Here is a 14,407-nt window from a genome sequence, read left to right on the forward strand (position 1 = left end):
ATCTCAAGGAGGAACCTCAGGACATCCTTTCCAATTATTCAGAATCTTATTCATCAAGATTGTGCTTGGTCCCAAAGGGTCCAATTAACTGAGACTGTACTATAATATACAACCTTTGCTTGGGCAGTGAAAACCAAGGCCATAAAGGATAAAAGAACTAGAAGGTGGATCCGAAATATGATTTCATCACCACAACTGGGTTGCCTTTAAATATAGTGCAGGTATTCTTTATTTAAGTAATGCTAAATGGTAAAGTAGAATCTACAAACCACTGTAAGTTGCCTAAATATCTATATTTGACCAGGATAACATAGAAAAATTATGAATGAACAAGCTTGTAGTTTTATCTAAATAGATTATTTCAAAGCAAATGGTGGAATTACAAAACTGGTTTTTATTTTATTTAATCTGATTAGGTATCCAAGATCCTGAAATGATAAAGGCAACATCTTAATTCCACATATCCTTGCATGCCATGCTGACTAATGTTTGTCAAACTTATTCAAAATAGGGTGTTGCACAATTTTGATCTTTTAGGAAGGGCCATAGAAACAAACATTTAAAATATTAATAATGAACTATGCTTATGTAATAATATAGTATATCCATTCCAATTATTTTTTATATGTCTAAACTGACTAGATCCCCTCTCTGTCTTGTAGAATGCATGTTCTCTCAATTATAGAATTAAGGACCTGTTTCCTTTGTCTCTTTATCATAATTTTTTTTGTAGTCAGTGCAACACTAATGTCTGTTTGAACCAAATATTGTTTCATAGGCATGCAATTTAAATTAAATTAAAATTTAAGATAGAGCTTCTTAAGTTTGGTACTCATAACTTTTTTTTTTGCAAGGCAATGAGGTCAAGTGGCTTGCCCAAGGTCATACAGAAAGGTAATTATTAGTTGTCTGAGGCCAAATGGGAACTCATATCCTCCTAACTCCAGGGCTGGTGCTCTATCCACTATGCCACCTAGCTATTGTTTTTAAAAAAATTTTTGATAGCTATTTCCAGCATAATTGATCTCTTTTGTAATCCTATGTATTTTATTTTATGAATCTTAAAATGTGATTCTGAGAAGCAGTCTATAGGTTTCATTACACTGCCAAAAGGGTACATAATTCAAAAAAATGATAAAGATCTTTGGATTAGGGCAGCAATTCATAAAGTGTGCTTCACCATTCCCTAGGAATCCCTGAGTTGCTTTCAAGGAGTCCATGAAATTAAAACTGTTTTTGTGATACTAAAAGGTTATTTATCTGTTAAAATACTTTTCCAACTGCATATCTGTGTGATACTGAATTTTCTTCATGTGTATCAACCAAAACACCTTGTCATAAGAGACTGAACAGAAAAATATAGAACAGAATCCAGCTTAGATCTATTAGGTCAGATACTTTTAAAAGAGTTTTTTTTTAAATTTTTATTTGGTTTAAGGCAATGGGGTTAAATGACTTACCCAAGGTCACACATGTAGGCAATTATTAAGTGTCTAACTCCTGGGTCAGTGCTCTGTCAGTGCTCTATCCACAGTGCCACCCAGCTGCCCCCACTTTTAAAAGTTTTAAATATATATATATATATATATATATATATATATATATATAATGATTCGCTAAATTTCTACTAAAATTTTTGTTTTGGAAAAATAACTATTTTTTCATAAAATAATTGTTAACATTTAATTGTTTATTGTTATTCTAAATGAAAAAAGTTATGCTTTAATTTTTAATTCCATAAATATTGATATATATAACCCAAATAAACAAAAGCTCTTTAAGGATCTCAATAATTTTTATGAGTGCAAAATGCTAGTCAGACCAAAAGGATTGAAAACTGCCTAACTAGAAGAACCAGAGAACAGTCTCTGGAGAATCACAGGCAAGTCCATCATTACCTGGACCTATTACAGTCCTCCCCTTCTTCCCCCCAAGACTATTTAAAGTACATGGCACCAAATAATTGGTTTGATGATTTTGTGGATGGTTCCCCCCTCCTTACTCTTCCTTCACTTGATGACTTGATGAACTTGTGTTTTTGTCTATATAAGGCCACCATATGAAAATTTTAAATCAATCAAGGCAGGATAATTAATTCATAAATGTAGGACAGGTCAAGATTGCACTCTAACTTTCAACAGTGATTTGATCCAGTAGCCTTGCATCAAAATATATATCATAAATCTATAAGCAGAAGAGGGGAAAGGGAAAGTAAGACTTTCTCAGAACTATGTTGTGGAATAGATATGCTTTCCTTCAAGATATTTTAAAGGTCATGCTGTTCTCTTTCTAGCCTGGGCTATCTACAAATCTACAGGGATTTCTTTTCTTATTAGCAGAAACATCATTGCTATTCAATGGTTTCTCTCTATTTTCCAAATTTACTTATATTTTAATATTAGTAACTACTTAATGCTTGCTAACCTACTGTCTTTGGAGGTATAGACACAGATATAAAAATAAATAATATAAATGTTATCCAAAGGAAGCAAATTTAAATTAATTAATTTTGAGGGGGATATTTATGTCCACATATATACACAAGTAAGAATACTAAAGCTGTCACCTGATGACAGCTTGACAGAGTGAGTAATGGTTCATAGAGAAAAAATTACTATTTGTGTCAAGGTTGTGGTATGCCATCTATCATAATCCCTTTTCTATTGAATGTCACTAATAAATAGAGCAGAGACTGCCAAAATAAATCTCACAACATGATGCCATTGCTTCTTGATGCATGACACCTTTTTATTTTTCTGTACTATGTAGACTATAATTTCTTTAGGGAGAGAAAATTCATATACAATATCCAAGTTAGAAAGTTTTATTTTCTAATACCCAATTGTAATTTTACTGAGTAATGTTTTTCTAATTAAATTTTATTGGAAACTTCATGGATCTCATTTCATATCTATAGTCTCTCTGGCAACTGTACATAATTTGAGCAATTAAATGATAAATTTAATCTTAAAATATATAGGAATAATATTTCAATTTTTAAAAAAATTCTATTCAGTATTATAAAATGAGTATATTTCTTCTCTCCCTAATACTCCCTAATAATAGATGAATTTATGCCTATGTTGCTCATCTAAAGAAATGTCACAATAGTGGCAACCTAATGTCTGAAAAGAGGGAAAATGGTAAAGGTGGTATCCAAAGACAAATGTTAACAAAAGAGAATCATTTAAATCTTGGAATTTATAAGATATTCACAATAAACCATCACTTACCTCTTCTATCTTCTTCTGCATAACTTTCCATTGACTTTCCCACTCCTTCCTTTCATTGTCAAATTGGTCCAGTAATTCCATCCTTTCCTTAATCCAGTTTGTCTCTGTAGTCTCCCATTGTTTATGTAGGTCCATGGTAACAGAGTAAGAGTCAGTGAAGAGAGGTTTGTTTTGTTTTTGTTTTTTTGAATTTTTAAAATTCTTCTTTGTTTCTCCTTACTGATTCTTGGAGGTTGGGGGTTACTTTATTTGAAACAATCTTTCTTGCCTTTGTGTCTAGCTTTTAAAATAGATCACAGTATAAATATAACAAGATACAGTTCCAAATCCATTTGCTTTCTGAAAATGAACTTTATCATAATATCAACAACCAAAGAATAGTAAACAAAATGTAAGAAAATTGGATCGGAAAGAAGAAAACTTGATGATAGAAATCTGACTAAGAAAAGGAAATTAATGCTGGAAACTTTGTTCTCCAAGAAAGACAAATAGCCCAAATACTTGAGTATGATGCATTTGCATGTTGTAATTGTTTTTTAAAATATGACAACTCCTAGACAGTGATTCTTTTGTGAATATTAATGATTAAGTTTATCAGATCAAAATGCCTAAATGAAACAAAAGGCTGAGATCTTGACTATATGACTATGGCAGAATATAACATAATTAAATCAGTTTCCCTAATTTGCTGTAGCTTTCCACATAAGTCTTTGACTCATTTGCAACCAACTACATCATTGTTACCATTATTCAAAGGCTCAGGCAGTTCAATATTAAGTTAAAAGGATCTTAAATAAAAACAAAAACTTCTAAGTCAATCAGGTTAAAATTTATAAAATAATAACTTTAAAAATTAGTAATAATTTTACTTAAATTATGCTGAAATATTAAAATGATCTGAAAATTCATAGTATAAAATCTATACATGCATACTTTCCCTTTCATCTACTAGATGATACAATTTGTCTAGACAGTTGAAATTCAAGAAGTTTGATACATTTTACTCATCTAGAAAAAACAGGATTGAGTTAAGCAGTGACTAATAAAGATTAAAGAACACTGAGTAAGCTCCTAATCATTCTTTAATAATGAGCAATACTAATTAATATTTATATTTTACCATAGCAATAATTTTTTATTTAAAAGATTAAAGGAGGACATTTTCAATTCTCTGTCTTGACCTTTCTCAATAAGCAAGTTTTTCATTTGAGAAATTGTATTAAATGCACTTTGCTAAATGTTAAGAACATTGTAAAGATAAATTGTCAATAGGCCTTTTATATGGGTTCCTTTTGGGGGGGGGATCTGACATAAAATTCTGATTGCTGGCACAAAATAGACTAATTTGGTAGGAGTTGTTGCTTTAGGCCACTTGCTTGTCAATCATTACTTTATTTGAGAGATAAGTCAAGCCTGTAATACTGTATATAACTCCTTACTGTAAAAAAATTGAGTGAGTTCTTTTGACATTCAACAATGTTCTAGGTGTCATCTGATATCTTACCCCAATGACACTAAAAGTCAAAATTTAGCATTTACTGACCTTGCTTAAAATAGTTGTAAAATAAATATAAAGATTCAGTCAGCCTAGGAAAACCCAATGTCATTACATCAGTAGATAGAAGAAATCTCTTCAGTAGTTTACATAGATTTTAATTCACGTAGTCTCAGAGGCTTACTTGAGCCTCAGAGAGATTAAGTGCCTTGCGCATGGTTACAAAACTAGCAAGTGTCAGAGGCATTTAAAACTCTTCATAATTTTTACTTTATATGGTTCCTTTTCAATTGTCTTCATATGTACAATAGAGTGTTCCTTGAACTCAGTATTCTGTCTCCTGTCTCTGTACAGATTGTCCCCCCACACCTACTGTTGTTTGAAATGCACTCAGCTATACACCTATTTCTTCTAATTCTTAGCTTCCTTCAAGGCTCAGGTTAGCCTTCTACACAAAACCTTTGATGATACCCCAAGTTTGTTCCATCTACCTTCACAAATTACCATGTATGTATTTAACTGCATCTAATTTCCTAAGAACTATGGATCTTTTTATATATATATATATATATATATATATATATATCACTTTAGCTACTGGTTCTCTAAATAAGAGCTACTTGTCAAATGATCAGTGAATGGATGTATTATTGACATGAAATGATGCCAATCTTCACATTATTACTATTTTTAAAAACAGGGAAACAAATTCAAGAGTGGTGGATTTTAGTTTAATAAACTTAATAAGTTTAAAGGGAACAAGAAAAATAATTTCATGGGCAACTTGGCCAGAACTGCCATGATCATGTTAATTATCTGCAGAAATGAATACCATGAAAGTAACTGTAGGCTCTGCATTAATATGTCTCAGAGAATAAAGAAAGAAATTCCTTGTAGAATTTAATAAGAACTTAATAAATAAAATCTCCAATTTTCTCCAATATTCAGAATCATTGTTGATTGATTATAAATAAGAATTTTATTTACTAGAACAAAATGTTACTTCAAGGATCTCCTTCAACAATGTCTATCTTACACATATATCAAAATAATAATAATAATAATAATGATATTTGTCCTTCATTTTTGAAGAAGATCACAACAAGGAAGTGATATCATGACAAGTATATGAATTGGATTTGAGGGAGGGGGTGCTGTACTAAGTCGCCAGCCTGACTTTCTCCTCCAGAGCCACCTGGATCCAGTGGCCAGATATGAATCAGGTCAAATGGAGATGGCTCTGGATGTGAGGCAATCAGAGTTAAGTGACTTGCCCAAGGTCACACAACTAGTAAGAGTCAAGTATCTAAGGTGGGTTTTGAACTCCTGACCTCCTGTCTCCAAGATCAGTGCTCTATCCACTGCAACCCTAGCTATCCCCAATATAAAAGAGGTATTCAATGATGATTAATATCAAATGAAGCATATACTAAAAAAAGATATTTTTAATGTTGTCAAAAAGGATATGCAATTCAAAGTGCAAATTGAGGAAGAATTCCTTATTAATGGTAAGATTTGCCAGTTGGTGCTATTTATCAATGCCATTATGCTCTGTACATGAAGTCACAGAAAGATGAAGTCTTTAATATGCTATCCATAATCATGTAAAAGAGTTTATCATAACTATGCACTCAGTACAAATTAAATAGCTTAGTAAAGGAGTTACAAAAATGCTGAAGAAAATAACACATTATCAAACAGAATAGGTCAAATGGTAAAAGAGACACAGAATCCACTGAAGAGAAAAATGCCTCAAAAAGCAGAAATAGTCAAATGAAAAAAAAAAGAGATGTGTAAAGATTCACTGAAGTGAATTCCTTAAAAAAGCAAAAATGACCACATAGAAAAAATGTTCAAAAATTCTCCTTAAAATGTAGAATTAACCAAATGGAAAAGTAGGAATAAAATTCACCACCCAAAATACGTCCTTTAAAATTAGAATTGCATAAGTGAAAGCTAATGATTCTATGAGGCAACAAAAACAATAAAGCAAAGCCAAAAGAATGAAAAAAGAAGAAAATGTGAAATAATTCATTGGGGAAAAACAACTAAGCTAGAAAATAGATTGAGGAAAGATAATTTAAGAATTATTGAACTACCAAAAGGCCATGATAAAAGTGTCTAGACATCACTGTTATTCTAGAACTAGATGGTAAAATAGAAATTGAAAAAAATCTACCAATCAACTCCTGAAAGAGATCCCCAAATGAATACTCCTAGGAATAGTACAACCAAATTTCAGAATTCCTAGGTCAAGGAGAAAATATTCAAAATAGTCAGAAAGAAATAATTCAAATGTCATGAAGCCACAGTCAGGATTTAACAGGTTTTACTTTAAAGGATCAGAGGTCTTGAAATATGATATTCTACAGTACAAAGGGGGTTAGGGTTACAACCAAGAATAATCTACTCATCAAAAGTATTATACAATCCTTCAGAAGAAAAAATGAATATTCAATGCAATAAAGAACTTTCAACCATTCCTGATGAAAAGACCAGCGATAATAGAGAATTTGAGTTTCAAATACAAGATATAAGCATAAAAAGGTAAACAGGAAAGAGAAATCAAATGGGATTCAACATGTTTATGTTACTACATAGGAAGATGATACTTGTAACTTCTAAGAACTTTATCATTATTAGGGAAGTTAGAACAATATACATGGAAAGAGAATATGGGTAAGAGTTAACTGTGATGGAATAATATGTAAAAATAAAATTAATGAGTGAAAAAGAGGGATCCACTTAGAAGGGGAAGGGAGAGGGAGAGGCAGAATATCTTACATAAAAGAGGCACAAGAGGGTTTTTACAATAAAGGGGAAGATGTGGGAATGTAGGAAAATAACACTTGAACCTTATTCTAATCAGAATTGACTCAAAGAGAGAATGAGACACACTTAGTTGTATATAGAAATCTATCTACAGGAAAGAAGAAAGGGAAAGATATAAGAGAAGGGAAGGGAAGGAGACTGATAGAAGGGAAGGTAAATTGAGGGAAACAATGCCCAGAAGGAAACACTTTTGAGAGGGAGAGGATGAAAAGAGGATAAGTTGGTGAAATAGGATGGAATTGAAGGGATACCTATCAACTGGGGAATGGCAAAACAAGTTGTAGTATATGATTGAAATGAAATACTATTGTGCTGTAAGATAGGACAAACAGGTTGCTTTAAAAAAACCTTTCCAGGATTTACAAGAACTTATGCAAAGTGAAGTGAGCAGAATGAGGAGAATATTATATAAAGTAATAACAATATTGTATGATGATTGACTGTGAATGACTTGTTTTCAGCAAAGGATTTATGATGAAAAATGCTCTTCATCTGCAGAGAAGGAACTAATGGAGTGTAAATGCAGATTGAAGCAAACCTTTTTACTTTATTCTTCATGCCTTTTTTGGTCTGTATTTTAATAACATGACTAATATGAAATGTTTTGCATAACTCCACATGTATAACCTGTGTCAAATTGCTTGCTTTTCAATGAGAAAGGATGTAGTTGGGAGAAAATTTGGAACTCAATTTTTTAAAATGAATCCTACAAATTGGCAATGAGAAAACTCTTGGTGGACACTAATATGCCACAACACCCAACAAGAAAGAAATTATGAAGGAGAAACAATGAAAATGATGTCTCAAGAGAAACATTGGTTGAAAAAGCAGATATGATGGTTGAGTGACAAGTGCAAAGGATAACATTGATGGACAATCTGTGGGGTCCTTTGGTATCCACACAATTCAAGAGACCTCAAGAAAGGACACTAACATATTGGGTAAAATTCCTGTGGCAAAATCATAGGAGAATATAGATGGTCAAGTTTTTCAAGCCCCATCATTGAAGAGGATAATTTTATGGATGATATTACAGATACTTTGGAGCACATATACTATATCTTTCCAGTAAAATATAAGTTTTTTGAAGGCAGAATGTTTACTTTTTATAGCTATACTCCTCAGAACCTAATACAGTATAATGAATATAATAAGCACTTGATAAATGTGTATTCATTTGGATTTTCTTTCATTTTATTTTTAACCTACCCTGCTCACGAAATTTGACCTTAGGGACAGGCAATGGGCAATGTAGACAGTTATTGGTTTTTATAAACTGGCTTAAAAAATGGGAGTAGTTAATTCACTAGAATTCCAAAGTCTTGTGATATTTTATGTATCATTTACATTAGAGAAGAGAAAAGGGAGGTTGGTTAATCTACAAGAGCCTATTTAGGTCCTAGAGAAAAGAAGAAAAGAAGGGGAAAAAGTTCTTTTACCTTGTCCTACCAGTCAAATCAGTAACATTGAAGGATTATTGGCATAATTTACACATCAGTAATTTTGAAAAATCTTTCTCCCTCCTCCATCCCCCCTTGGAGAATAGAGCCCTTCCTGGTTTATTTGACACTTATTTAGAATGTATTAACTTCAAAGGTTTTACCTTTTCTGTTCCTTTCTTAGGTCTTTCTGAACCTATTCGAAATTATAGTGTACACACACACACACACACACACACACACACACACACACACTCCTGTTTTCACCCATCTAAAGACTAACCATGGGAAAAATAAATCAGGATTGTCCCAAGAAACACACTTTCTTCCCTTATCCAAATGACTTTCTTAAAGGAAAATCTAATTCTGTACTTACCTAAGAATGTCAAACTCCTCTCTTAATATATGGAAGACAGCTAGTGGACAGAATTTACACCTCTCTGGGGCCAAAGCTTTTGCTTAGGGCCAGGAAAGTAATATTTGAAGATCAAAAACAAGGACTGGCATACAATTTCCAAAAGACAACATGTTATCTGTGGGTCTCTATGTCAAAATTTGGGCAGACATTTGAAGCCCCTTATCTTTGTTTTAGGTCCATTTTAAATCCTTAAATGAAGGAAGAGAAGGAAAGAGAGATGGATGAAGATTATGAAGGATTCTGCAAGTATAGCTTAAGTCAAATTTTTAAAAATAAATGTTACAAATTGGCAATGAGAAGGCTCTTGGTGGACACTAATATGCCACAGCACCCAATATGAAATTATGAAGGAGAAACAATGAAAATGATAAAGACAGCTATTGTGTATATTGAGGATACTAAATCTCAAAAGATTGAAGATAGGATAATGGGGTGTCATCAAGAGCTCCAATTATCTGTTTAAGAATATAGGCCTAAGGGGCAGCTAGGTGGCACAGTAGATAGAGCACTGACCCTGGAGTCAGGAGTACCTGAGTTCACATCTGGCCTCAGACACTTTATAATTACCTAGCTGTGTAGCCTTGGGCAAGTCACTTAACCCCATTGCCTTGCAAAGAAAAAAACAACCTAAAAATAAAGAATATAGGCCTAGAGTTGGGGTGGAAGGACAAGCATTGTAGTACTTTGGCCTCTTCTGAGTTCCTCCCTGTGGCTGCCCCCATTCTTTTCTTTTTCAATCCTCTTACTGCCCTGCCCCAGATAGCCTTACACTCATTTTATGTCCCTAGCCTCTGTCATCCCCAAATTTTCCAGCAAATTCCTATTCCCCAGGCGACTTCTCAGATCCATCTCCACCCATTTTCAGGTTCCTATCTGTTTTCCCCTCCAATATTCTTTTCTATCCTTGAATATTTCTCAGATCTCCTACATATTAAATATGTGGAGGAAGAAAGTTGATTCACCTCTTGACATAATTTAAAAAAATAAAGCATTATATGTCTATAAGGTAAAGACAATAACTTTGGATAAAAACTTGCTTCTCTGAAATGGTTTTTAATTTTGACCTTTACTTAATTGCATATTTTCTCTTTTAAAATTTTTTCTTTTTTTCCAACTACATGTAAAGATAATATTCAACATTCATTTTTTATGATTTTAGTTCCACATTTCCCCCCTTCTTTTTCTTCCACCTCCCCAAGAAGCAAGTGATTTAATATAATTTTTTAATTGCATATTTTCAAAGAAGACAAATTAAGTATAAGTTCTTCCATCCTTAATCATTCTCATCAGCCTTAAGTGTCCCAGTGGTAGAGTACAGAATAAATATTTAGAGGTATGTTCTTACTTTAAATTAACATAGCTAATACCTATACAATTTAAGGCTATAATAATCCTTGTTTTATTATAAAGAAGATATAAGTTTATCAATCTTTTATAGAAAGAGCTATGCAATAAAACTGAGATACATGTCATAGTAGGAAGCATATTTTAAAAATATGTGACTCTTGACTACAGTCACCATTTACTGATAATACTGAGGCAGCTATAAAAGTCCCATTTTGTTTCTAGCTCCTACAGGCTTTTCTGTTGCCTTCTCTCCCACAGACTTTGGTATCTGTGTGGGAGAAAGGGAAGATTTTTAAGGTCCACTCTCTGAGTTGTTCTAACTGTCCCATTGCACTCCATTCAGTTCTGAAGATTAAATCAAAATGGTCTAGTGAGAACAAGAAGAAAGTAACAGGAGAACTGAATAATTCTATCATTCCTAAGTTTTTCTTATAGCTCCAATAGCTGTGAGGGAGCTGGCACTTGAAGACAATCAACTAAGAAATTCAATAAACAAAGAAGGCAACATGTTGTTAGAAAGAACTGGAGTCAGAGATTTTGGATTCAAATATTAGCTCTGTCTGGCTGATTGTGGGCAACTGACAACATTGCTGATTTTAGTTTCTTCACCTGTAAAAAGTCAAAAGATGGCTTTGGAGGTTCCCTTTCCCTCTATAATCTGTGTTTCTGCTTACCAATCATTTTTCAGTTATGTTCAACTCTGTGACTCCATTTGGGGTTTTTTTCTGGCAAAATGACTGGGGTAGTTTGCCATTTCCTTCTTTAGTTCATTTTTTTACAGATGAGGAAACTAAGGCAAACAAGGTTGAGTGACTTGACAAGGGTTAACAGGTAGAAGGTTTTTGAGGCTGGATTTGAACTCATTAGGATTAGTGTTCTTGACTTCTGGTTGGATATTTTATCCATTATGCTACTTTGCTGCCCTTATAATACCTCTAATGTGTAAATTACTGAACTCGGTGCTGGGGATATAGAGATAAAATAAAGCTATAATGCAAAGAAGACTGACTCTGCAGTCAGAGGGTCTAGATTCAAATCCTACCTTTGATGCTTACTAAGCTTTTCCATTTGCCAAAATTAGGATTTTTGGATTAGACACCATCCTTCCTTTGCCTTCTCTTGAAAATACCCTTGCCTTTTCACACTTTATAATTCTTATCCAAAATCTGTTTTGGTCCTTGAATTCTTGTTGTTCAGTTATTTTAGTCATATCTGATTCTTGTGATCCCCTTTGGGGTTTTCTTGGCAAAGATACTGACTGGAGCAGTTTGCCATTTCCTTTTCCAGCTCATTTTATAGATGGGAAAACTGAGGCAAATAGTGTCAAGTGACTTCCCTAGGGTCACACAGTTAGTAAATATCCAGGGCTGGATGTGAACTCATATGTTCCTGACTACAGGCCTGTTGCAATATCCACTGTGCCATCTAGCTGCCCAAAGGTTTATTTAGGGTAGATTTATTTAAATTTATTGAACTTAAGTCTATGGAGCATTATCAAAACTTAGCCACAGATTTCAGCATTAGCTTCCCTCTCTCATAAGGACTGACACACTTTGTCTATCTGTCTTTCTCATTGTATCTTTCTCTCTCTCTCTCTCTCTCTCTCTCTCTCTCTCTCTCTCTCTCTCTCTCTCCTCTCCAGTGAGGAGTTTATTCTCCCTTTGCAAATACACATTTTTTTTCTGCAATTCAAAGCATAAAGAGCTTCTTGGGCCTTAGAAGGGTTTTGCACAGAGTCAGAGGTGAGACATGAACACAGGTTTTTCTGACCAAGGGCCCATCTCTCTAGATATAACATATATATATATATATATATATATATATATATATATATATATATAACAATAATATATATATATAGCTTCCTCTCTTTCAAGAAATAATAACAATAATAAAATAATTGGTTTTTAAAATAAACCTTTGTCATAAAGATGCAGGTATCTAAAATTAACTTGTCTTTACGTCAGAAGATATAGTAATTATTTTTTTTTCCTTTTTCGAGACATTAACCTGTTATGGAGATAAAGTTCTTCCCAAATTTGATAAATATACTTAATGCTTTATAAGAAAATGATAAGCTTGTATGAAAGTGAGTTTGCTTACTTTTAAAATCTTGAGACTGAGCATTTTTTAACTCCACATTTAGAAAAACTAGACCTCCCCAAAGTCCCTTTCAGAACACACTAGTCAAACAAAAGTAGAAGCCAGACTATTTGATAGTATTGTCAGCATTTTCTCATAAAAAAAAGTCTAAAGCATCTAAGTAGTTGAAGGGTCTTTCCCCCCTTTGGAACTGAGCACAAACCGTTACAACATACCTCATTGTTTCAAAGCACAGACACAGGCAGAGACAGATGTTTAATCCTGGGCTCCAGCAGTTTCAAGGTTTTAAAACATATCATTCCCTCTCTATTTTATAACAATTAAATGCACACTTTTAGGCTTCCAGAAATAAAAACATACCTTCTCTCTCTCTCTTTTATTTTGTTTTTTGTTTTTTGCCGGGAGGAAATCCTTTGAAAGTTTAGTCTGTCCACAGGCAAATATAGCAGAGAAAACAAATGGAATGTATAGCTATGAGATTAGGAAAAGAAGTTCCCAGCTCTGTGAATTGCACTCCTTTAGGAGATAATTCAGCACAGCAACACAAACAAGCCTCTGAATCCTTCAATACTTTTACAGAGTAAAAAAATACAGTTCAGCTCAGCGTCAGACCAGCAGCTGGGACTGGCGTGACGTCAGCTGTGGGGAGGATGGCCTTGGAGCCACCTCTTCCAACCCCAGCTCTGTAACTTTAGATCTGTTCATATTTTGTGTAAACAACTTTAGGTCCAGGACATTTTTAGCTTTATAGCATAGCCCAGTATTTTCAAGCCTGCCAAAAGAGCTGATGTTAATATCAAACGGATGACAATGGCCCATTTTAGATCTCTTTTGTAAGGAAATTTTAACTCTTGTTTTCAAGGTCTTATTTTTTTAAACTACCTGCCATGTAGTCTCAATGTATATATTTCAGCATCACCTGAAGTTGTGTGGCTAGGTCCTGGTATACCAATCAGATAGGTATTCACTACTTGGTAGGTTTTTAAGGGGGGGGGTAGGTGGGGAGGGGAAAGGGGGGGAAACTATTCTTTCCAACTCTAGATTGCTCAGACTCCAGGATTAAAAAACCAAGCAATTCCTAAATTATTCTATATAAATACCATTTGGAAATTGTGTTTTTGCTCAGAAGATATAGGATCTGTATAAAAAAACTATTACAGATCATAATTCTCTATGTACATTCCCATAGCCTTTCTCTAATCTAGTAATTTTTATATGCTACTAGTATATACTGCTTTAAGATTTATAAAGGTCTTTATCTGTATATTATCTCATTTAATCTTTTCATAATTCCTACTTTCATGTCAGGAGGCTGAAGTTCATAGAGATTGTCGCCTCCACCAGTTCGTACAGCTCAGAAAAAAGTCAAATGTGGAATTTGAATTTGAGTCTTCCTAACTCTAAGATTAGTTCTTTCTATTACCACAAAAAAGCTACAATCTTAAAAAATAACAGATTTCTGTCTATGTCAGTCATTGAAAATGAATACTAAAGAAAGGACTAATGCAGCAGTAGGTAGAGTCAAAAAGACATCTTCCTG

At 33.4% G+C, this 14,407-nt stretch overlaps 2 protein-coding genes across 8 annotated transcripts in view; one reads left to right on the plus strand and one right to left on the minus strand.

Moving 5' to 3' along the window:
* Positions 1–13,465, minus strand: part of KIAA0408 (KIAA0408 ortholog) — a 28,892-nt gene extending 15,427 nt beyond the window's left edge. Inside the window, exons 1-3 of one of the 7 annotated variants that reach the window (XM_074187543.1) lie at positions 13,228–13,465; positions 9,376–9,605; positions 3,234–3,513 (exon numbers count right to left, since the gene is read on the minus strand). In XM_074187543.1, the coding sequence (XP_074043644.1) occupies positions 3,234–3,368 (135 nt within the window). In that variant the 5' untranslated portion in view covers positions 3,369–3,513; positions 9,376–9,605; positions 13,228–13,465. Of the gene's footprint in view, positions 1–3,233; positions 3,514–9,375; positions 9,606–13,082 lie in introns of all 7 variants that reach the window. The other 6 variants (XM_074187546.1, XM_074187542.1, XM_074187549.1 and 3 more) reach the window with 6 other exon arrangements.
* The window catches only part of RSPO3 (R-spondin 3), a 642,258-nt gene that overhangs the window by 463,470 nt on the left and 164,381 nt on the right, over positions 1–14,407 (plus strand). The window lies entirely within an intron of this gene.

Source organism: Macrotis lagotis, chromosome 5 (genome assembly GCF_037893015.1).
Source record: "Macrotis lagotis isolate mMagLag1 chromosome 5, bilby.v1.9.chrom.fasta, whole genome shotgun sequence".
NCBI lineage: Eukaryota > Metazoa > Chordata > Mammalia > Peramelemorphia > Peramelidae > Macrotis > Macrotis lagotis.